The 23,175-nt window shown below is 44.4% G+C and overlaps 1 protein-coding gene across 2 annotated transcripts in view; it reads left to right on the forward strand.

The window, feature by feature from the left end:
- BRINP1 (BMP/retinoic acid inducible neural specific 1) overlaps nt 1-23,175 on the forward strand; it is an 86,535-nt gene that overhangs the window by 42,536 nt on the left and 20,824 nt on the right. Inside the window, exons 1-3 of one of the 2 annotated variants that reach the window (XM_061352928.1) lie at nt 4,547-4,648; nt 16,913-17,103; nt 22,208-22,377. In XM_061352928.1, coding sequence (XP_061208912.1) covers nt 16,986-17,103; nt 22,208-22,377 — 288 coding nt within the window. In that variant the 5' untranslated portion in view covers nt 4,547-4,648; nt 16,913-16,985. Of the gene's footprint in view, nt 1-4,546; nt 4,649-16,912; nt 17,104-22,207; nt 22,378-23,175 lie in introns of those variants that run through there. The other variant, XM_061352927.1, reaches the window with a different exon arrangement.

Raw genomic sequence — 23,175 nt, forward strand, 5'->3', positions numbered from 1 at the left:
AATCCAACACCAAGGTCCTCATACCTTCTGAGATATCTCAACTATTTAAGTGTCTCTCCACCTCCGAGTTGCAGCAAAAGAGGTTTTAGGGATCCTGGTTCACTGCTCTGTGATAGACCACACAGTTTCGGTCATACTGGGAAAGAACAGAGGAGTCCTTTACCAGGTCCCTCTCCCATGCCAGCAAACTGGCCTCCTTCCAAAAGTGCCTCAGCAGAGCGAAACTACGTGACTGACACTCACTGACTGCCCTTGTCATTCGTGATCAGCATCCCAGGAGGCTGCAGCTTCTTCCATGCCTTTATTGGTGTCAAACAGCACAGCCTCTCCCCTGGGTTTTATTAGGGAAGCTGATGCCAAATCACCCAGCTTCCTCCTACTCGATAAAAAATGTTTATAACCCAGTAAATTCTAACATATCAGCAGCTTGTTATGGAGGGAAAAGGTCACTGGGAGAGAAAGAAAGGAAAAAAAAAAGAGTGCCCTTCCATCAGAATCTCTGGCTGGGTGTATATAAAGGAGGCAAAGCCAGGAAAACATCTTTCGAGACGATAAAGTCTCATAATAGAAAATGTTGCTGCAATACAGGCCTTGTTTCTTCAGATAAATATTTAATATAGATCACTAAAGATTAATCGAGTACAGAAAAGAGTTTTTCCTATGGTTGGTGTAAGAAAACTCTTCTTGTTAATTTATTATGGAACCTGAAATGAGAAAAATCCTATATAGAGAAGTGCAGGGTACAGTTTCCATAGAGAATCAGTGCACCACACCAGGATTTATTTAGTGTGTGGGCAGAGGACTTCCCAGAACCAGCTGCAGCTTGGCATTCATGTAATAAAAATCCCAGTGTAGGAAGAAGCCTCACAGATTCATCCGTGTTCTGCTGATCTGATTCCTGCAGATCCCAGGGTTTCCAGGAATGGTGAGACTGTAACACCTATGGGCTATTGATAGCATGCTCCAGCCTGGGTGAAGGCTGTATAATGGCACGTGTACCATCCCAAGCTGCTCCTCCAGGAAAGGGCAGTCAGTTCGTTAGGAGTAAGGTGATGTCCCAAGCTTGCTGTGAGGAAAGAAGCTCCCAGTCTGATCCTGAAGGCTGCTTGCTTTGGCCAGAAGTCCCCATAAGCATCTCCCTGACAGCTTCTACAAGGCATTGTGACCATTTCACTGTGCTCCTGACTGTATTGGGCAGCAAAGAATCCATGGTGTTGGTGTGAGATTTCCATCTCTCACAGTGCTGGGGCGTGCTTAGTCAGCTCCATTGTGATGGGTAAATGACGGGACCTCTTTGCTACCTACAACACCATCCACAGAAACTGTGTTCCCAACCATTTTGCAACATTAAATAGGACAGTTACAGAGAATAAGTCATAAATAGCAGCAGAGGCAGTATGAGGGAGAAAATAAAGAGTCACAGGCAAAGGAGGAGAGAAAAAAGATCCGATTTCAGCTGAGACTGAAAGGGAACAAACAGTCGATGAGATGGAGAGCTAGATGGGGGTTGTTCCAGATGGCCAGCCCCACTGACGTGAAGCCTCTTGCACCACCAGCATCTTGTGATCAGCTTGTGAAGGAGGGGGGACTGTTTGCTCTTAGATGAGCAGTGGATGTGGGTAGGAGAATCTGGCAGATCTGTCTGTGCTTAGGGATGGGGGAAATACAGGAGCCCCCTCTTAAGGTAGTGTTTTAGAGACCAGAATCTGCTCCAGAGAGAGGGAGGTGGTAACATTTTCCCATTTCTCCAGCAAGCCATGCCTAGCTGTTTCTCTACATGTGGTACTTTGTTCTCCTGCTTGACCTTTTCCTGTGGACACCTATCCTGTTTTGGGAACGTTCCTGTCAAACAGTCTCAAAACAGTAGTTCACATGTTCAGCTCTCCCCAGGAGAGAGGCCAAGGGGAGGAAGGTGGGAGGAATCCTACCAGTCATATCCCACTCATACTGCTCTGTGCAGTGCTAGGAGGCATTCAGGAAACATAGCTAGGAAGAAGATGGAAAAAGCATGGTTTGGTAAGGATAGTTGCCTTTATTTTTGTGGCATAGGGAGCTCATAGTGTCTCTTTGCTGCCATGCCTATCTGATCTTGCAGGATACCACTCTTTCAGGTCACATGGAAGACGATGGAATGACAGAGGATTTAGCATCTGGTATCCCAACCTAAGAAACATGGAACTAGGACTTTACAGTCACAGCTTCCCATCTCCCACTCTACCAGGGACAATGTTTTGCTGTTCGATGAATTACAATCCCAAACCTCTAGGATAGATGGGGAGGTCTTTTTGCAGACCACAGGCCTTCGTAACAGAACCTAAGTAACAACCAAAAATCTAAGTAATAATCCTCTAGTTCTACCACAGGCTGCAGGACTTGCTACAGGTGTGGCTGAATGGCAGGCTCTAGCCTGGGGCTGTCTGGTGGAAAGACTAACAGACTTTTAATAGCTGCAGGGCTTCTTGCAGTCATCTAATACAAACCTAATCTGTGTTTAGAACATTTATTTGTGGCATGTGGCACAGATTTGGTCAGGAGAATAGCAACAGCTAAACCACCCTCAGGCTAACCCGTGGCTGATCAAGGGGCTCTTCTCTCTGCATACATTGTGACTGCACTGCAGTTTGGCCCCTGTCACCTTGGCAGGGGCTTTGCCACTTTGCTTGTCATGCTTCATATTCCTGCTGCACTGAGCCACGGATATAATCCGTGGAACACAAACATGATTTTATAATACGTTTTCTATGCAGCCAGGATAAAATGCCAAAGAGAATCAGAAGACAATCAGTCAGTGAAACTCTGCGCTGCTGATGAGCACGCTGTTTGTGATGGTCAGCGCCCAGGAAGATTGAGGCTTTAAATACCTGCCCTTCCAAACATGGGGCAAGGAAAATGGGCAGGCAGGGAATGAGGCTCAGGGAAGGGGGAACACCCAGTAGAGCTCCCGTTCGGAATAAGTTAAAACAGGAGCCGCAAAAAGAGACCTTAGTAAGGAGTCACTGCTTCTTATACCTGGACATCAGCAAATTAGCCAAGAGCTGGGCTTTCTGAGAGGAGCAGGGACAAACGGGTCTGCTGCAGAGCCAGTATTTGACATAAACATGCACTTATTGTGGAGGCCTCTGGGTGATGCTCTTGCACAGGGTCATATAATTGATTCCTCCCACTGGAGGCGGCTTTAAGACGCTTCTACCCCGCAATATCAGGCTTGCAACAGCCCCTGCATTGGACAAGTTGAAGTTTACTTTAGGTTCTACATCCTGCCACAAGAATATGGTCTGTAGGATGCTAAATCTGTGCTGCTCAGCTCAATGCAGCAGCTGGGGGAAAGGAAAAAGAAAATGAGGGCTGGGAAACATGAAGAAGGGAAGGAATTCCACCAAAGAGCAGGAGAAAGAAGAAAAGTGAGTGCCTTTCTACAGAGGGGAGTGCTAAAAGCATTCTGCTAACTCGGAGAAGGTAGGGATGTAGCCCAGGGATAACTACCTAGCCCATGGTGAGGAGGCATGGGTTTCTCCGCCTTGTTCCTGATACTTCCTTGGGCACTGGAAGTTGTGATGTTCCTATTCAGTAGCAGGAAACAGTAGAACCAGCTCTCTACCAGACTGCACAGATATTTATAGTTATTTATTTTTCTCCAGTAAGAGTTGGGGGATTCATACTCGCTTTTTTCCTGTCTCCTTTAAGTACTCCAGGCTTGAGTCATATAATTGTATAACTCACAACTTCCATTAAAAAGAAAATAAGAGCAGGCTGTCTTTTAGGATTGCAAAGAAAAGCCAGAAAATATGAGTCTTTAAATCTTAAACCCCAGAAGACAAATAAACAGCAGTGCAGATATTGTTGTTTTGTTCAGTAGATAAATATATACATATGCATGTGCTTCAAAATGCTGGGGTCCAGTTCATTATGCCTCATCAGAGGCTCAGAAGTGCAGTAGAACATAATCCTTCATTCAGCCATATGCATGGTTTTTGTCAGCATAGAAGATGATGCTTTTACTTTGCCCAGTCCTCACTCCATAAAATAGATATGAAGGGAGTTCTTCTGCAGCATCTGATGCCCCCAGACCGTTTCCAATACCTTTCCTTGGGGAGATCGTGACTTTAACTTAACACGTATAAAAAAGCCTACCATGAAAGCAAGCACAGGCAAGGAGGGAAGAACCAGCCCCACAGACACTCCCACCCAGACTCAGCAAAGGATTCCTGAACCACGATGAAAGTGTAAAGCAGATACCTACTAAGCCAAAGTGAAAATCAGAGATCTAAAAATCCTTTCTAAAGAATAACCCCCTTTACCCTCTATTTCACTCCTTACTAAACTTAAACCCCCCTCCCCACACAACTGAGCTCATTCTCCCCTAAATACGCTTTGAATGGTGAGGTTATAAATCTCTGCAGCTGGCCCTATCTTTCCCTACAGGAGGGAATTTTGTATTCAGGGGAAAGGGACTATGCCCTTTGTTTAGCAGCAAGACACAGTTCCTGCCCCAGCCAGAAGTTTGGGTGGAGGGGTGTAACTCTGCTTACAGCTTAGGAATCTGCTGGGCTTTGACACTGCGTTTGCTCATGGGGTTGGATGCTGCTTGCACTAAAGGTTTTGCTCTTATCTTCTTCAAGACCTGAATTTCACATCTGGACTTTAGCACGTGAGTGGATTTTGTCACTTTTGTAGCTGAATTGAGTGACTTGTGCTCTGTGCATGTTGTGGGGCAGTTTTCATGTAGTACCCTTTCATTGAGCTCCCCCCCCAATATGCAGCAGATTTTATGCCCACAGCATAGGTGTAACAACCCCTTTCAGCTATTTAAGGTCTGTTTGAGGCTTAGTTAAGAAAGGTGACCTTTTTTTTTCATAGAATCACAGAATGGTTTGGGTTGAGAGGGACCTTAAAGCTCATCCAGTTCCAAACCCCTGCCATAGGCAGGGACACTTTCCACTAGAGGATGTTGCTCCAAGCACCTGTGTTCCAACCTGGCCTTTTTTACACTAGAAGAGCCTCCTGGGTATGTTATATTCATAACATTGCAGGAATTCAGACAGGCACAACCTGCAGTGGTACAGATTAACATTGCTGGAGGCCTTGGAGCTCCTCAACCTTTTCTCCAAGACTATCTGGCATGTTCTTTGCTGATTTGAACACAACAGTCAGCAATCAACACAAACTTCCCAAAGGAAGTGGTTTGCATTTCATTAGATTGATTTCACAGTCTTTGGGGTCCTATTACCTCATAGAAGATAAATGCTGGGGTGTGCAGTGGATCCTTCTCACTTTTGCTATAGATGAGTTTCAACACCAACTGTGGCAAGGCTGTAACTCATTCCATGTTTTTCCACTGCTTGCGCATGGCTTTAGTGTCCTCCCAAAGGGTTGCGGTTTGGGAGTTTATGTGTGGTGGTTTTGATGGGTGTGTACTTCTGCTCTGTGACTCTTGGGTTGTGTTTGTACATTGCCATCACCACCCTTAGCCTTACTGAGTGTGATGGGGGAAGCAGGGCAGGCAGAGAGAACCCTAAACACAGGCTAAACAGGCAGCAAATTTAACCTTGACCCCATCATCTCCTTTAGTCCTTGCTCACAAAATACTTTGGCCTCTGGGTTAATTTTGTCCATGATTGTCCCTTATGCTGGATCTCTTCCTTGGAGAAGTTGTACATCTCCTGCTACCTTCAACAAGTGATAGCTTCTCTGTGACACATTTAGAAGTGCTTTGAGAACCATGCATCAAAGTCACAAATAACAGCTAAGGGAAACGTGACTCATGACTGGGAAATTGCTAAGCATGTGCGTGAACATCCAAGTGCTTCACAGCTTCACAAACGGACCCAGCAAACAAAAGCATTTGCAGTCACTACTCGCTGTTCCCTGGATAGGATAGGGCAAAAAAGAAAGCTTTTCCTTTGTGAACTGTTGCACAAAAAACATGGTTATCTTTTTATTGCAGCCCACTTTGCAACATGCAAAGAGATTGCCTTTCTTCAGGAGTTTGTGAGTTTGGATTTTACTGTAGTCTTTTTATTGCCTCCATCAAAACATGTCTGAGTTGGAAATGGCATGACTAGGAATGAAAATTAAATACATCAGACCTGATTCTTTTTTAAATGAGGGGGTTTTTTTTGAGCAACCAGGGAATGTTCAAGGCTTTCTCACTGCTCGTGTTCAGGGTTTTCTTTTTGCTAAAGAGGGCTGTAGTCTGAGGAAATGGGTCACCTTTTTCCTAGAGAAAATTTCTTCCATTTTACTGTAATTCTGAAATGTCACAGGCTTTTGGGGACAGAGTTTGGGGTTTTTTCAATCTTGAACAAAGCACAAATGTCTCTGATTATGGATGGCTTGAATTTTGCTGCTGTTATACTCTGCAGCCTAATTATTTCAGCTCTTCACCTCTTACCTTCTGCCCTTCGATAGCAATTTCAGGCCCAGTCACCATCTGAATCCTATCCCAAGAGGGGACAGTCTCTGCATATACCAGCTGTGTATATCCCTGCTTGCTGGATATCACTGTTAAAATAGCAGCCCTTGGTGAATGGCCTGAACTGAACAGCACAGCTTGAAAACCAAAGGGCTATTGAGCCACAGCTCTTAAGGTAGAGGCACAGAAACAGATGAGGAAAAATGAGAGGAAACCAGGTTTCTTCTAAACCAACTTGAAGGAAATGTCATAATTATAAGAATGAAGTAGAAAGTATCAGCGTGAGAAAGGATTGGGGTTTTATGATGTCAAAACACTTTTTGTTCACTTGCATTTAGACTTCCACCATGTACTTGTGAATGTACTATTGCTTGCAGCAGCATGGGTGATGAAGGTTGCTAGTCCTCATTGCATCTCCTGAGTTATTCCGAGGCTGTGACCATGTGTTGGATCTAGGCATGGCTTGGGGAGCAGGCAGTGATTGGTCTATCCCGTTGCATCTCAGCAAGCCATGATTTCCCTACACATTCCCTACGTGCAGCCTGCATCATGCCCTTCCAGCTGAAGGATATTCCCTGGCAGGGAAGGTTATGGATGCCTTCACTTCACTTAACCTGGACCAAAGTCCCTCATGTGGCCTGCAGCAACAGATCCCTGATGTAAACAGGTGGCTTTGCCAACTGCTGAAGTCTTTAGGCATCCAACCCACCCACCAGCACCAGCCTTACACGATCACTTACGTCTCCATCAGCTGAGAATGACTCAGGGGAAAGGGGATGAGTGAGATGGGACAGCTTTCCCATTTTCCCATCACTGCCTGTCCTTGCTGAGCCCACAAGCGTGGTAGCTGTGCCTAGGTGGCTCTGCCAGGATGGCCTTGAGGGCAGAGTAGGGGATAGGAGGCAGGAGGGGCTTTGTATTTAAACATCATTTTTCTTGTTTCCTCCTGAAACCGGTGAATTTGAGCCTTTGCCAAGTGAGTAGCACAACTGACCAGAGGGGGGGTGATGTCTCCATTTCCTAAGAACAGTTCAAGTTTCGAAACATGGCTCCATGCTGTGTTGGAGGAAAGAATTGTGCTTTTGGAGTTAAAAAAGCATAATCAAGGCTAAATTCCTGATACTTGCTCTCCCAGCATTGATAAATGCTGTCCTTAATTTGCCAGTTGAGCAGTAGCCAGGTACCCTTGCCTGTAATGTGAGAAATTAAGGCTCAAGTCCACATTTCTCACAGTTATTTCATCTGAGCTGGCTGTGAATCATGATAAGTCAAGAGCAAAGCTTGGGGTTATAGTGTCAAGGGCTGAGGTTATCAGCTTGCTACAGCTAAAAGGGAAAAAAGCCTGTAGTCCACACACCTATGTCTTCAGGAAGTAAAGCAAGGGCAAATTAATGAAATTACTTGTTCCAAATTAAGTTCTTGTTAAAGATTTGTGCTGTTGTGTTCATATGAACACTGGTAGGCAGTGAATATAATGCTGAATTTTGGGGCAAGGGTCCACGGGGTAAAGAGTGCTCACCATGACTTAGCATGGGACAGTCCTCCCCTATATGATGTTAGGTGCACTATAAATGAAAGCCTTTCTGCTAGTCTTGCATTTTAAGTTTGCTTTTAGAAGTAATAGGTTTGAATGCTTTCATGTACTACTTACCCATAGGAGGAGGGAGTTTAAACTTCAGGAGTTTAATCCTCTAACCTAGTAGAGTCCAAAACCACCAATGTGAAAAGGTCTTAGTAGTCTCACCCTCTTATGTTTTACCTTCTCTTCCAACCTGTTGTTGGGTAAGACCAATTGACTGATGTATGCCATGAGCTCTCTAGACAAGGGCTGTGTGTTGAGTAAAGCAGTGCACAAGAAGGGAAATGGAAGAAGTGTGGAGAAGAGAACCTGAAATCATACAGATTATCCCAGATTTCCTCAAGACTCTCTGAAATTCCTTCAGTGAATCAGATGTTTCCATCTGTTGCTTCAAGTGTTGTTCTTTGAAAGCAGCTTCTTGACAGCTCCTTGACCCCCCAGGATCTGCATGATCCTGGATTCTGAGTCAAACTCACAGACATTGAAATCCAGGAGATCATGCTATGAAAATGTCAGTGCTGTTGTAATCACAGCTATAGAACTCAGAATGCCTGGTTCATAAGTGTGTTTCTCTAGGCTAGCTCAGGTATTTTAATGGGGAATTGGTCTGGCTGTATCTGTTGTGATTTTTATCCTGATTCATAGTGAAAGAATGGGTGTCTCTATTGTCCATTGCAGTGCTTGGGGCACAGGACCCTGCAGCCTATTAGAATAGCTTCCTCAGTAGCTTAATAAACCATGTCTGGTTTAGGTAAGCTTTTAGGATGAAAACAGGACAGAACATTTCCTCTTGCTGATAATGTTTGTTAAGCTGCAGCAGTGCTAACAATGCTGGGAGCTCTAGTAGGCATGTCACTCCAGCTTCCAGCAGCTGGTATCAACCACGATGTAAATTGTAGTCGATTAGAAGTGGCTTCAGCCCAAAACTCAAACCAGCTGAAATGGTGCTAACAGTAATGGGAATCACTTAAAGCAAGTCTCCAAGGGTGGACAAGGTTTAAGTAGGCTGGTGTTGGAAAGGGTGTCTCTAGAGCCTGAGGTGGGTGCTTTTTTGCAATGAAATCTGCCCAAAGAACACTATGGGGAAAGTTGAGTAGAATAAATGTCCCACAAGTAGTTTGCATTGTAACTGAAGGGTGGGAAGAAAGGGAATTTAGCAGCTGGCCTGTGTGAAATGAGGTAACAGATGAATAGATGAGACGTGAAGGTAGCTGGTGAGTTAGCACAGTAAATTCTGAACTTCAGAGTAATCCGAGGCTGCATAAACATGTAACTTGAAGGTGACTGTTTGGTTCACGGGGTAGTAACCTACTCTACCATGTTTGCTTGTGACTGATCACAGCGTTGCTGTGTTTAGATTTGAAGTCAGAGCTAGGAATCGTAGCCATGGCCTGGCCATGATCAAATTTAATAATAAACAACCTTTGCAATGATCAGATTTAATGGTCTGTCTCTTAACTTGTACTTACCTATGCTGAATCACTCTGCTTTGACTCTCTAGTAATACATTTATTCCAGCTTCATCTTTTTTTAAACAAATCAATGTTCTCGGCACCCAACAATTACATGTTGCCTCCCAAGAGAGCCAAATGTAGTCCTGTCCTAAGCAAGAACACAAGACTCAGAGTCACGTCTGCCTGATTGGTTTTTAATTCAATGCTGGAACAATCTGTTTACCTGGTGCTTTCAAGGGCATAGGAAATCCTCCTAACTTTGAAGCAATTTCTTATTACTTCTTGCAAACTTCAGGTCATTCTGGATCTATTACTTGTCCCCCCTCACCTTCTATGGAAATAAACCCCAAACCCCTCAAATTTTTCAACCATAGTTCATGTTTGTAAGGAAAATATTAGAGATGAAAACTCTGTAGCAGGAAAATCCAACAAGATGAAATTATCACCTAGAAAAAGGGAAGTAGTGAGGTTTTGGACACCTCAGACCAACACTAAACACATGGCCAAAGCATGTAAACCAAGGGGAAGAAGCCACAACAAAAGATTCATCCGTTGTCCCTTGCAAGCAGTAAGTGAAGAATTAAGTAGTTCAGAATCAGTGTTTTTTCAGCCCTGTGATTGAGTGATCTAAACACTGATAGTCTTCTCCTTGGGTTCAGTCTTATCACAGCAAATGTCCTTATAGAAGTAAAACTGCTGCAGCCAGCACAGCATTTATCAATAGATCAATAGTCAATTTATTTATCTTATTCACCTGCCAGCTGTCATCTGCTTGCCTGTCTGCTTGCCTGCTTGTTAAGCTGAAAGCCTGACAGCATTTTGCATAAGTGATTTCTTTTTCATACTTCTCTGAAATTAGATTTCGGTGAGGGTTTTTTTTTCCCTCTCTCTTTTATGGCAGAGCTTCAGCCTCTAATTTGGAACTAGTTTGAATCTATGGACTGGAGTTTTCTTAAATAGATTAGGGGGGATGAGTGCCAAACCCTCACAGGAAACTAATTCTTGTAGGTCCTTTGAAAAGCTCAGCTTTGAAGACTGGCTTCTTCATGCTGGCCTAGTTAGAGAGGAGGCCAAACTGCAGAGGAAACTGCTAAAGGAATATCACACTGCTCAGCCTGGGGCTGTCTGGCATTTTGAGGGCACAGACTAGAAATAAACCATCACTGACCCATCATAATCACAGATATCACACAAACACCCCCCCACCCCCACCCCCGTACAGACACATTAAGCAGCTCTGGCAGTAAAAGATAAGCATTATAGTGCTGTTGTGATGCTCATATCCTGCCCCCATGGCATTGTCTGCAGAGTCAAGGGCTCACAGTAACCTGGAAGAGCTATCACCCTGAGAACTGGAGATAACTATTCCTTTGTGCAGCCTATGATCAGGACAGTTGGGCTAAGAAAAGGAAAGACAAAGACTTCCAAACCAACAGCTCTGTTGTAGCAGCACCTGGAATGATTCTGGAAGACACTGGGCCAAGTTTCTGGTGTGAATACAAAACTTGCTTTTTACCTGGGCAAGGCTTAAAATCTGTTTTGCTTCACATTCATTCTAACGGCTAATAACACCTGTTTGCAGTGCACATAGGGGTGTCTGCAAACGTCTGTCTTGATGATTGTGAGATGCTTGGATGAAAAGAAGGTGCAGAGACATGCCTAGGCACATGCTATTGTATATACACCAAAAGCCAAGACAGCAAGAAGGCTCTTGGCGCTCTCTGGCTGGGGATCCTAGTGACAGCAGAGTCAATAACGTGTGCAATATGCCAGGTAGAGGATATTGTGATGTTTGTATCTTGTGCTGTCACCGAAGAGGGTGTTGCCTTTGGAGAGGCTCTGTCTGCTCATCACCTACGGGAGCTGTTGGTGGCGTTTCAGCTGTGATCTGTAAGAACGATGCTGAACAGAAAGGAGCTGCTGCCTTTTCCTTGCCCAGTTCCCAGGGAGCACTGGGGCTGCTCCTGTTTGCTGAGTGTGCACTGTGAGTGGGATGCACTAACTGCCCTGCAGGCATTCCATCCAGCAGCAGGAGGTGCTGGGGTGCTCCAGTCAGCATGACAGCTACAGGCTTTGCTCAGTGCCGTCCTGTTATGCTTTTTTCCTTTCCAAACAGACTCTGTCTCGAGCATTGTTTAATGCATTTAATTTCTTTCTGGTTTCGAGTGCCAGCCCCTGAGGTCTGTACTGAGCTTGTTTCTTCACTCACATCCTTTAGTTGTCTTGGCCATTTGAAAACGGGGAATTTAATTTGCTCTGATGGCCTCTCTCTTTCAGACTTCCCTCCCTGAGTAGCGATGCTCATGTCCTTGGACTCTCCTCATCTCTCTGCTGGTGCAGCATTGGGTCTGGGTGATGCACCCATTCCAGGCTTTTGGCTTTTCCTCCCTTTTCAATATTTTCTCCTGCTTTTTCCTGTTTCCCTGGAGGGGTCATAGTGCCACTGAGACAACCCTGGTGGCCCCCTCTCTCTGATATGTATGGCCTTGATGCAAACTACGAAGGGGCAAACATTTTCTCAGCTATAGCCATATACAAATAAACCATCCCCTTACTGTTACAAGGAGGAAGGGCTGAAATATGCATTTCCTGAGGCAGTACTTCATCCCTCTATTTCCTCTCCTTTCCCTCTTTTGGCATTAGCACCACCTACCCCTTCCAGCCATTAGAAGAGTCGACTCTTCAGTGTTTTCACCAGACATTAGAGAGCAGACTCTCCTCTGCTGACCTGGCATGCATTTGCCTGGGCACACTCCGCATTAGCATGGGCTGTCTACACTGGCGAGACATTAGAGCATAAACAACTGCCTCTCCCCCCACTATTCAGACGTTAGGTCATAGTTTCTCCTTATCCTATCTCTGCATCAGAGATACAGACTCTTCCTCCTCCTTGCTAAGAGGTTTATCATCTCTCCAAAGCCCTTAAAAGCTTCCCTACTGGCAGACATTCAGGTCCTTGCTGGGGGTTTCCCCTGCGGGTCAGGAGACTGTACTAATCTTAACTGTATCATGGAGTGCCATCATAATCCTGGTCAAGTCTGGCAACTTCTTCACCTGGAAAAGGAGCAACAGTGCACTATTTGTCTTTATAAGTGCCTTGAGACCTGTAGAGGATTCATCTGTGCTTCCCAGGCAGTGGCATCAAGACTGTGGTGTCCCTGATGGCACTGAGAAGCAATGATAGTGAAATGGGGTCTGAGAGTGATTTCTAAGAGGAAAGATTTCAGTGTCTTTTTATGCGCAATATCCATGAATCCAAGGCCTTGGTAAATCATCCAAAGATTCCCAGACTAAAGGAATCAGTGGAGGCAGATAAGAGTACACTTACCAGTGCCACGAACTCAGTTTGGGCCAATAACAGCTGCTTCTGCAGGAAATGCATTGCAAGTTAATAGAAAACCTGTTCTTGAAGGTATTTTATCACAGACTTCAGGAGTTACAGGTTGGATCATTCCAAAGGTCAGAGCTATACAGTTCACTGCAAATATATCTCACCTTTTTTACCACCTCAGTGATGCTAAGTAATTTCACTAGACATATCCATTAATGTTAAGTCTATTTTCTAAATCTCTACCACTATCTTGACCTCAGGTGCATCTTCCAGCACAGAGGTCTATAGGTTGTGTGGAAGATTGCTAATATTAAAGGCTTGCTTTCAATATACAGTCCTCTGGAACTGGGGAAGCCGAACTTAAAGTGTATTTTTGGTCATTGATCAGGAAGCTCCACAATACCAGATCATTTGCCTGAGCAATCCCAACTAAAGAAAGGATACAGCCAAATGTTATGCAAAACCTTGGAAAAAAGCTTGGAAAATATCACTAAATAAATTCAAATAATGCATAAATTATAGGTAATGGCAACTGGCTCATGGATATTCTATGAGCAGAAGATAAACATCTAAGTTAGCTGCTTAAATTATTCATCATAACGTATTTGCTCAGCTTTTCTCATCAGCTATGAAAGCCACACATCCAAATGTTAGGAAAGCATAACAAAACTGGGCTTTCACCTCAATGATATGCCCTAGGAGCAGGAAGCCTCAGGGAGGGGTGACATGCATAGGAAGTAAGGGGGGAAAAAGTTGTTTTAGATGTGGATTCTGCTAAAGGCTTGTCTTCTGCATGAACAGGGACTAAAATTGTCCCCTGGCACCAGGCAAGGCTGAAGATATGGCAATGATTTCTTTTAAACAGCTCCTTTTGCCTCCTGCCAGTGGTATAATCAGATACTGCTGGACCTCATGTAAAAAATGAACCCACTTTCCCTTTGAATACACCATTTACCATGTTTTCAGTCTCTGTTCCTACCTTCTCCCATCTTCATTGTTCACTGCTTTCCTCTTTTACAGGAAGTAATAATTGTCTCTTTGCAGAGAAGCACAGATGGCATTTTTCCTATGTTTGCTATTGATAATCTTTATGATAGGAACATGGGAATCTCTATTTATTATAAACGTTGCCTGTCTTTCAGCACTCAGATATACCTCTTCCCATGCAGTGTAACTGCTGAAGGGACCATTCCTTCCTTATGCGAAGGGGATTTCATTGTATAGTTAGATCTGGGATTGCAACACAAATTGGGAATAAGAGCAACCTCTCCCTGTAGTGTCAGACAGAATCTATTTATCTTTATTTTTAAGTTTCTATCTATCTCAAAAATCAAGTGTGGGTCCCCCAAACATAACCATTCTGCACATTCTAACTACTGGGATTACACACTATATGGGGATAGCAGATGAAACCCCCTATGTTCTACTCCATACAGTGAACACATTAATGATGTACTGATTATCTGCAGACAACTTTGGAGCCAACAGTCTGTTTTCTCCACTCCTTGTAGTAAGATCCTGGTGTAAAGGTTATTTTTGGGTGGGATTTTGGCCTTTTTGATGGGTTTTTCTAGCTAAGACCAATATTTCTGTGAATTTCAAGGTCTGATACTAATGGCTCTTTGGATGATGCAAGAAGGGCTCTTTGTTTTGGCATTTTTACTTGCCTTATGAAAGCCTGGAAGCTACAGAGGGGGCTTTAGCTCAGTTGTAAAGAGGTATTTAAGTAACAAGCTGGCACTTTCCTATTTTAATGAATGCAGCTACTGCTGGGCAGCCTGGGGTGTTGTGATGGGTGCAATCTAGATACATGCATAACTGCATTAAGTAAAACAACCTAATGCACACAAAGTAGGATCAACCTGGGGAGAAAAAGATCTATTTTGGGATCCTGGCTTTGTAACTTAAAACATCTTCTAAATCTGCCTGCTTATCAGGTTCTCTACCTGCAAATTAGGATTTCTGGTGCTGGGTGGCACAATTTGATAGGAAATGCAAGATATTGTCATTCCTATTGAAATGGGTCAGACTGGGTGTCGTGGATTAACTCACATCACCAAAATGGGGTTGGGCCTTAGGATCCCACTGGGAATACCAAGTCCAAGTGAAGGTTTCCAATTAGTTTCTTGTTAATTCTTAGGTTACACCTTGAGCTGGGTGCCTCTGAAGAGGGACCCCTACTCCAGCTCATGCCTCTCATACCTGTACCATCACCACCCCTCCCCAAGTTCAACCACTTAACCTTGGTCAGTGGTCTCTCATTTTCTTACGGGCTAGCCTTCTTCTGAAGGTGCTTTGTTCTCTTGGAATTGTTTCCTTGGTCCTTGCCTTCTTTATCTCACTTGTATCTGCTAAATCCAGCTGGTTCTGTGTAAGCAGCATTAACTTCCTTATAGTTTACTCTCCATCAGCTTTTGCAGCCGGAGACTTCAGCTACTTCAGCTGCTAACGTTAAGCCACTAATGCTAAACAGGACTATTCAGAAAGAATATTTAATCTAATTTCTTCTGTAACACTGAGATAAGAGTTCACTTTCCCATAGTATGGGGTGATGTTTTAGTTTCATGCTGGAAATAAAGTTGTCAATCCCTGGATGTTTGTACTGGAAACTGTTGTCAATCCAGGGATGTTTTGATTCCTACTGGAATCAGCATTGCCAGCCCCTGGCTGTTGGGCTCCTGCTTGCCCAGCCTTTCACACAGCGCTGCTCTGCTCCTCACACCCCACCAGGCAGCTGTGGGGGCACAAGGGGTTGGGGGGCAATTACACCCAGCCAGGACAGCTGATCCCCAATGACCAAAAGGGTATCCCGACCATATGGAATCATGCTCAGCGTATAGAGCTGGGGAAGAAGGAGGAAGGGGGATGTTGGGAGTGATGGTGTTTGTCTTCCCAAGTCACTGTTACATGTGGTAGAGCCCTGGTGTCCTGGGGATGGTTGAGCACCTGCCTGCCCATGGGAAGTGTGAATGGATTCCTTGGTTTGCTTTGCTTCTACTTGAACTGTCTTTATCTCAACCCATGAGTATTCTCACTTTTACTCTTCTGATTCTTTCCCCCATCCCACTGAAGGGGCAGTGAGCAAGTGGCTGTGAGGGGCTCAGTTGTCAGCTGGGGTTAAACCCCAACACCTTAAAGCTTTGTCTTAAACCCGAGCTACAGGAATAAGTGGATGAAAAGTGACAGAGAAGCTTGTGACTTGATTATTTGGGAGAGAGCTTAAGGTAGAGCAGACGCATTGCAGGAGAGGAGTTATAAATAACATTCTTGCCTTTTAAGAAGGCCTTGCTCAATAGTTTTCTAAAGACATTAATAGGCTTCTCACCTTTTAGGTGCTCAGCTGGTGATGTTTGAGGCCTGCCTTTTAGATCACAGATGTGCAAGGTTTTCTCTAGGCATTTACCTCTGTGTTGTTTCAGAATGGATACCTGCAATAAAGACCTGCTTTCGCAAACATCACTTTTTGCCCCCTGGTAACTCTCAGTTTAAAAGGTGGGATTTGAAAATCACTTTATTTGCTTTACAAAAGGAAAGGAAGAAAACCAAAAACCTCGGTTTTCATCCTGGCCTCTGCTTATATCTGAATTGATCCTTTTAGGTTGTATTTCCAAATGATCTTTTGCTGTACTCCTGGTGCTGAAAGATTAAGATGCTCAGAGAAAGTGTTTCCTTCTGCTTTGCTTGCAAAAGCGTGCCATGAAGGCTTGTGGAAACAGGGATATAGCAATGATCAGATTGGGATAGATCTGCAGTCTAACTGATAAGCTTTTCTGACCAAAACTAGGATTTACTGCTTTATGGAGAGGTTTAAGACCTCAAAGTGAGTGTGGATGATAGGGCCAGCGTACTTCCTTTGCTGGAAGGGAAATGCAGCCCTTTTCCACATATCTCTGCAAACTCTGAGGCTACCTCCTCATCAGCCCAGACCCTGATCCTTAAAGTGGATTGTCATTGTGCAGTAATGTCGTTCCTTTCCCCTTCTCTTCACCCTTTCTCTTTGTCTAGCCATGTGTGTGTCCATGCAGGGACGTTCAACAGGATTGTCCCTTTCTCCCTCCTTTCCTGCCCCTGGTGGCTCTTTCTGCCCCTCCAGACTCAGAGCCTCACCCCTGTTGTGTTCCTATGTTGTCGCATAGGGAGTTTGCCCGTTGGAAGGTGAGGAACACAGCCATCGAGCGGAGGGACCTGCTCCACAATCCACTGCCCCTGATGCCTGAGTTTCAGAGGAGCATCCGCCTCCTGGGCAGGAGACCCACCACGCAGCAGTTCATCGATACCATCATCAAAAAGTACGGCACCCACATCCTCATCTCTGCCACCCTGGGAGGTAGGTGGCAACCTGGGCGGCTTCCTCACACGGGTGGTGGGGTGGTGAAGGCATTGGGCAACACCTACAAAGCACCTTGGAGGATGGTTGGTAGCATGGAGCCAGGATGCAGCTCCACCAGCTGAAGCCTGTCCCATCGTCAGAGGGTGGGAACATCCCTGGAGTAGAAATAGCCTTTGCAAATGAATTCACAATGTGATGTGTGTGCATTCAGCATCTGTGCTACGGGTGCACTGGTGCTCCTCTGACAACAGCGTGTGTGTACCGGTGTGTGTCAAGATAAACGTGCTTCATTTAGCTGCGAAGCCTGTCATTCCTGCTCCTCTGTCCTTCATTTGACAATAGGATGTGTGATTCCTCTCCTTTTTCTTTCCAGAATGAACCCAAATTCAGGGGGAAAAGCATCTTTTCTGGCTGGAACTGGAGGAATTTTAAACAGCTCCAGGAAGAGGGAGTTCAAGGAGTTGGGCAGGGAATGTGTGCAGCCACAAAGGCCTGTGCTGAATACCTAAGTGAGCACAGTAATGTGGGGTAGGCTCTTGAAAAAAACAATAGTTGAGTAAAACTCAGTGTATGTGCAGGGACTGCAGAGGGACTTGTGTGTGCAAGTGGAATATGTCAGTGATGACATAAGATACGGTGCTCTAGGGCCATTAACCCATGATTGTGCACTGCTATTGGTGCTGCACGAACATTTCAAGTACTGAGTATTGAAAACAGGGTGAAAAATAGCAGCTTCTTCATAGCTGCTGCTTTTTCCTTATCTCGTCTTATTTTTGCCATTCTTTACCCCTTTGGGGTGTGCATTTGAATGCTTTTCTTTTGAGAACTGCTGCCTGTTAAGAGGGATTCTGCAGTGCAAAAGGGTCTTAATTTTAGTACACTTTGTTGCTGTGGCTTCTTCTAATGTACCTGACCTTCAACCTTGTCACTTTGCGAAGTTTGCAGTGAACTTTGAGGGATTTCTGGCCATCTGTCTGTTCCCAAAGCATTCTGCAGACTCTGGGGTGAGACGGAGATGAAATTAGATGTGTGCATATGATTCATGCACAAATTAGGTGGTAGGTAAATTGGCACAGTTCCACTGAAGTCAAATGGCCTTTCATGTGGCAAATGTCCTTCAAAGGTCCTCAGGCTGCTTTTGCAGCCCAGGCAGCCAAAACATCCCTCCATCTGCAAGAAATGTGAGAGAAAGCAGGTTTCCATGCACTGAAGAGTACAAGTGACTGCCTGCATCGGGCCTTAATGAAGTCTGCATAAAGATAAACTGCTTTTTATTGAGGAAACCACTTTTCAGGACCATATTTTACAAGAGCCAGCCAAGTAAAGACTCCGGTAAAGCATCGAGAGTGGTTTTGTGGGTTTGCTATTCTTTCCGTGACATTCCTTTTTCTTGCCACTCGCATCCATGGAAATCTGAAAGAAGACCTTTGATAGTGAAATATATTTTTAATTTTGCCTTGCTGAGGGTGTGAATTATTCACGGGGGTTTGTTTCTTCTCCTGAGTTTTACAACACAACGCTTTTAAATATGCAGAGGCTCGTAACAAGAACTGGTGGTGGAGAGGAGTGCTAAACGCTCCATCAGCCCAGAGCATGGTGAGCAATGGGGAGGGAGCAAAGGAGGATTTATCTGGGCAATGGCAGTCCCAGAGAAAATGTAGATGAAGCTGGGCATGCATTATGCAAGGAGGACACGTTCTAATCACAGGCTGTGGGCTAAACACCACCACCGGGATATAAACCCAGTCATGTCCCAGCACCCTTGTTCTCCCAAGACTTTATGGCTCCTCAGAAGAGTAGCAACGATTCTGCTTTGGGTTACAGTGGTTTGTAATTTACCTGATGTCTTATTAGGCTGCAAAGGAGTGACAAGCACACAGGAAATTGTTCTGCTTTTAAATGCCAGCTGTTGCATGGTCCCCAAGAGGCTGGGTGATGGATCAGGCCAGCCCACCTCAATCCAGCAGCTATTTTCACACCTGGCCACATGAGGAACAGCTCTGATGCCTTTCAGCCTACAAAGCAGTCACATCCCCCTTGGGTCCAATAAAACCCAGCTCTGCTCCAGTTTAGTTCTGACAAAGGAATTGGTGAAGGGTCATTTTGAGGGCATCCCATGCTCTGGGAGGAAGCACATAGAGCTGAGAGGCAATTTGCAGGGAAAGCCCTAAAGGAAAGGCAACTTTGAACATAGCATCTGCTTAATAAATGAGAAATTAAGACTTAATAATGCAGCAAAAGTCTGTTAACCTCTCTTGATCTAAGTGTTGCTTTCTCATGCACATGCTCCATGGGGATGCTGTGCTTTTCTACATCTGCACACATGAGCATGGAATAGGTTTCCAGCAATGGTATTTCTGGTCAGCACCCTTCACTCCTAGGGGCATTATTTGACCCTCAGGGAAAGCATCAAATCTCACAGTCTTTGTTTTCGTGCTTTGTTCCTCTTACTCCCAATGGGAGGATCCAAACACCTCAGAGAGGGGATAAAATGACAGGATTTTTTGTGGGGAAATCACTGATCTGCACTGCCCTAGAGCACAGGTTTATCCTCTCTGAGGTCAGGAGCTCTTTCAGTTGCTCACTGCTTGTTTTGTGTTGTCTAAGGACAGAAAGCAGGTGGATTTCCTGGTGATCTGAAACCAGTGGTGTTGCCCAATGCAATTCAATCCAGGCTTCCTGGTTACTCTGTCCAAGGCATCTCCAATCCCAACATTCCTCTAGCTAAAATGAACTAGTCTGGAGTGAAAAGCTTCTGTTTTTTGTGCCTTGACGATTAACAAAGGTGTAACAATTTTCCAGAAAAAGCTGGTGTTTTCCATTTACTGGTGGGATTAAAGAGTTGCTGCCTGGATCCAACAGGTTCCTCTGAGACTTGCAGCTAAGGGGGGAATTATCCAAGTCTTCTCTCTCCTGTCACAGCCTTACAAAGAGGTGACAAAGCATCATTTGTGTCTGCTGCATCTCCACGCTGTTAAATGCTTCTGTTACATGCAAGATACAAAACTTTGGGCTCATTCACACCAAATCAGCCTATCTTTCCTCAAGCTTCTTAGCTAACTCCTATTCAGGCTTCCTTTTGGTGGCAAACAAGTTTTCTCACGCAAATTCACAAAGTCTGACCTTCCTTCAAATCCTCCTGTAAAAATCACTTCAAAGCTGAAACCTGACAACACATCAACAGTGGCTGGGCATCTGGTGTGTGCTGACCACTGTTTCTTGTGCTAATCACAGTCATCTTATTGCCTTGTGCTTTGCTGCCTTGTCTGTTGTATACAGCTGTTGTCTCCTCAGATACATGGAGTTTAAATGCTCTGGGACAGGATCTATCTTTCTGCTGTGTGTGGCTAGAACCTGATGTGACAGAGCCTTGATCCCTGCCAAGGCCTCCTCATGCTGCTCAACGTACAATGACGATAATGGTGATAAAGGAATCAAAGCGGCTCGTTTTCCAGGGAAAGTGTATTTGTGAGAGGTAACAATGAGGATGCTGTTACTACAACAGCTTTGATCGTGGGCAAAGGATATGGTGTTATTCTAAAGAAAATATTAAAGAGAGAAAGTTTTCCATGCCAAACTTCTCCACTTTATCTCCTGTGAAGCCAATTAAAAGATTTCAACTGATCGATTCTTTTGATGAAAACTGTCTTCTTTCCACCAAAAAAAAAGTTCATTTTTCATCTTAAAGCCAAAGGCTCAATCCTCAACATATCAATAGCTTGAAAAAAAACTGAAATCCAATAAGAAATATTTTGATTTTCAGCCAGAATATTTTGGGTTTGTTTTCAGGCATTTGGCTTCCAGATGAAAGCTGGAAAGTATCCAGGGAAAGCAAAAGGGGGAGGGGGTGGGGGAAATTTTTGCATGTATGCAATAAAAGAAATTATTTGGACAAATCAAACTCCTTCAGTTAATATGAATTTTGAAGAAAAGTGCTTGCTCTCTAAAAAAACCCACAATATCCAAAAATGCTGAAAAGCAAAGCATTTCTTGGCTGAGAAAGTGGTAGAACATTATTTTCCTCTTTGACCATGCTATCATTGCCAGGGGCGATGTATTCATCAGTGGTTCATCTATCAAATGAGAACAAGTGTCATTCCTCTCATTAAGAGAGCTATGTAGAAATGGCACATTTCTACCGTGGGTGTCTATTGTCTTTGTTAAAATCAGAGCTTCACATGTTAAGGGTGCAGGATAAGTTTCTACCCTTTTACGCCTCCTGTAGTGCCAGCCTTATGTTAAGGATGAGCTGGATTTTAGTCTGGCTCATCCAGCACAGAATGAACTTTTAGGTAAATATTGCTTCTCAGCTTTATGTCCTTTTCTTATCTCTCTTGTTACGTTCAGGTTTCTGCTGATGTTTAGGATGTTTGGGGCTCTTTGGTATTAGCTGCTTCACTTCCTCAATAACTCTGTGGTTACTGGTTCAAAATCACCTCTTGTCTCTTACCTCATAGAACATTCTTCACTCTCCACTGAAATTCCCTGAATGAGACTCTAGGAGAGGAAGTAAAGCAGAAACAGTGGTTGTTTTAAATTAGCTTTCCTATTTGTTCTTTCCTCTAATTGCTCCCCTTCACTCACTTCCCTGCCCTTATCCTTTTAAATGCTCACTGGAAGCTGAAGAGGTGCATCTAGCGTTTATCCTCTGTACCCACCTACATAACTATGTCTTAGTGGCAACTTAAATCAAAGTAAATCCTTCCAGATATCAAGTCACAGACACCTGCATAAAATTGACATCTTCTCCCATTGGGCGTACATCATTCTAGGGGTGCTGCCCACAGAGAAAAGCATTCCTAAAGAGGGATGAGTGCTCTGAATCCTTTCCAGCAGTTGCGGTAAAGCTATGCTGGCTAATAAACATCCAGAATGTTATCTGCTCGATTTAGTGGAGCTGATCTACAAGTGTGGTAGTCCTGGCCTTTGTGGCTGAATAGAGAAGAAGGGTCTTGTATACTAACTACAGTGAAGTTCTGGTACTGGTGGATGCATTTAAAAGTGCTTTAGGTGTTGGACTTTTCTTTCCCTAGGTGCCACGTTCCTGTTCAGATGAACCTCCACGGCAGCCTGAAATCTCCTCCTTTTCTTTCTGCTGCAGGAGAGGAGGCCTTGACCATGTACATGGACAAAAGCCGCCTCGACAGAAAGTCAGGAAATGCTACCCAGAGCGTTGAAGCGTTGCACCAGCTTGCTTCCTCCTACTTTGTAGACCGTGATGGCACCATGAGGAGACTCCATGAGATCCAGATCTCTACCGGAGCAATCAAGGTATTGTCTCTTGCCTTGGGAAAAGAGAAGATTGTGTGCCCATACTAATACTGTAGGGATTTGGGAAGGACTTTGCTAGTCCAGTCTGATGTCTTTTTTTGATCACAAGTTGTTTTGTTCCTGCACTGAGTTCCTGGGTAAATTGTTCTCTTATTGACCTTACTGAAGAATTTATTTCCCTAGGGTGAGTAATAACTTGAAAGAGGAGGGGGGATTCAGTGTGATAGTTGTATAGGATAGGAAACTTCCACTATGTGTGGTATTGACCTCTAGAAGGGAGAGAGGGAACAGCTAATCCAGATCAGAGATGGAAGTTGGAAGGGAAAGGCAGCTCTGTGAAATGGACAACCACATCCAACCCAGGAGTATTCTCATCTTGCGGGTGTAAGACTGGTGAACATATCTCAGGTGAATTTACTACAAGAAAAGATGAAAAACTCAGTGTGGCATTACTGAACGAAACAGGCTGAGACACAGCTTGAGGGTTGCAGCAGGACCGAAGGGAAGCTGCTCAGAGCATACAAAATAGGGAAAATAGCTCTGCAGACAAAAGCTGCCTTCTCTGAAAGCAATCATCCTATACTGGGGAGGGATTTTATTGTTGCAGAGTTCACTCCAGGGAAGGAGATATGGATGGAGTCATCATTGTTAGCCATTTCTGAAAGGTTTCAGCTCTGTGGTGTCTCATGGCTGAGTGTGTTCCCTTTTGGGTGGGAGACCATATTGAGATATTGAAACAGTGACAGCAGATAATCATCCTTTGTGAATTCAGGAAGGGCAGCGCTCCTCCGTGTCTGG

Source organism: Neopsephotus bourkii, unplaced genomic scaffold, assembly GCF_033783945.1.
Source record: "Neopsephotus bourkii isolate Nb327-2 ecotype Australia unplaced genomic scaffold, CSIRO-AGI_Nbou_v1 NB_659, whole genome shotgun sequence".
In the NCBI taxonomy this organism is placed as follows: Eukaryota; Metazoa; Chordata; class Aves; order Psittaciformes; family Psittacidae; genus Neopsephotus; species Neopsephotus bourkii.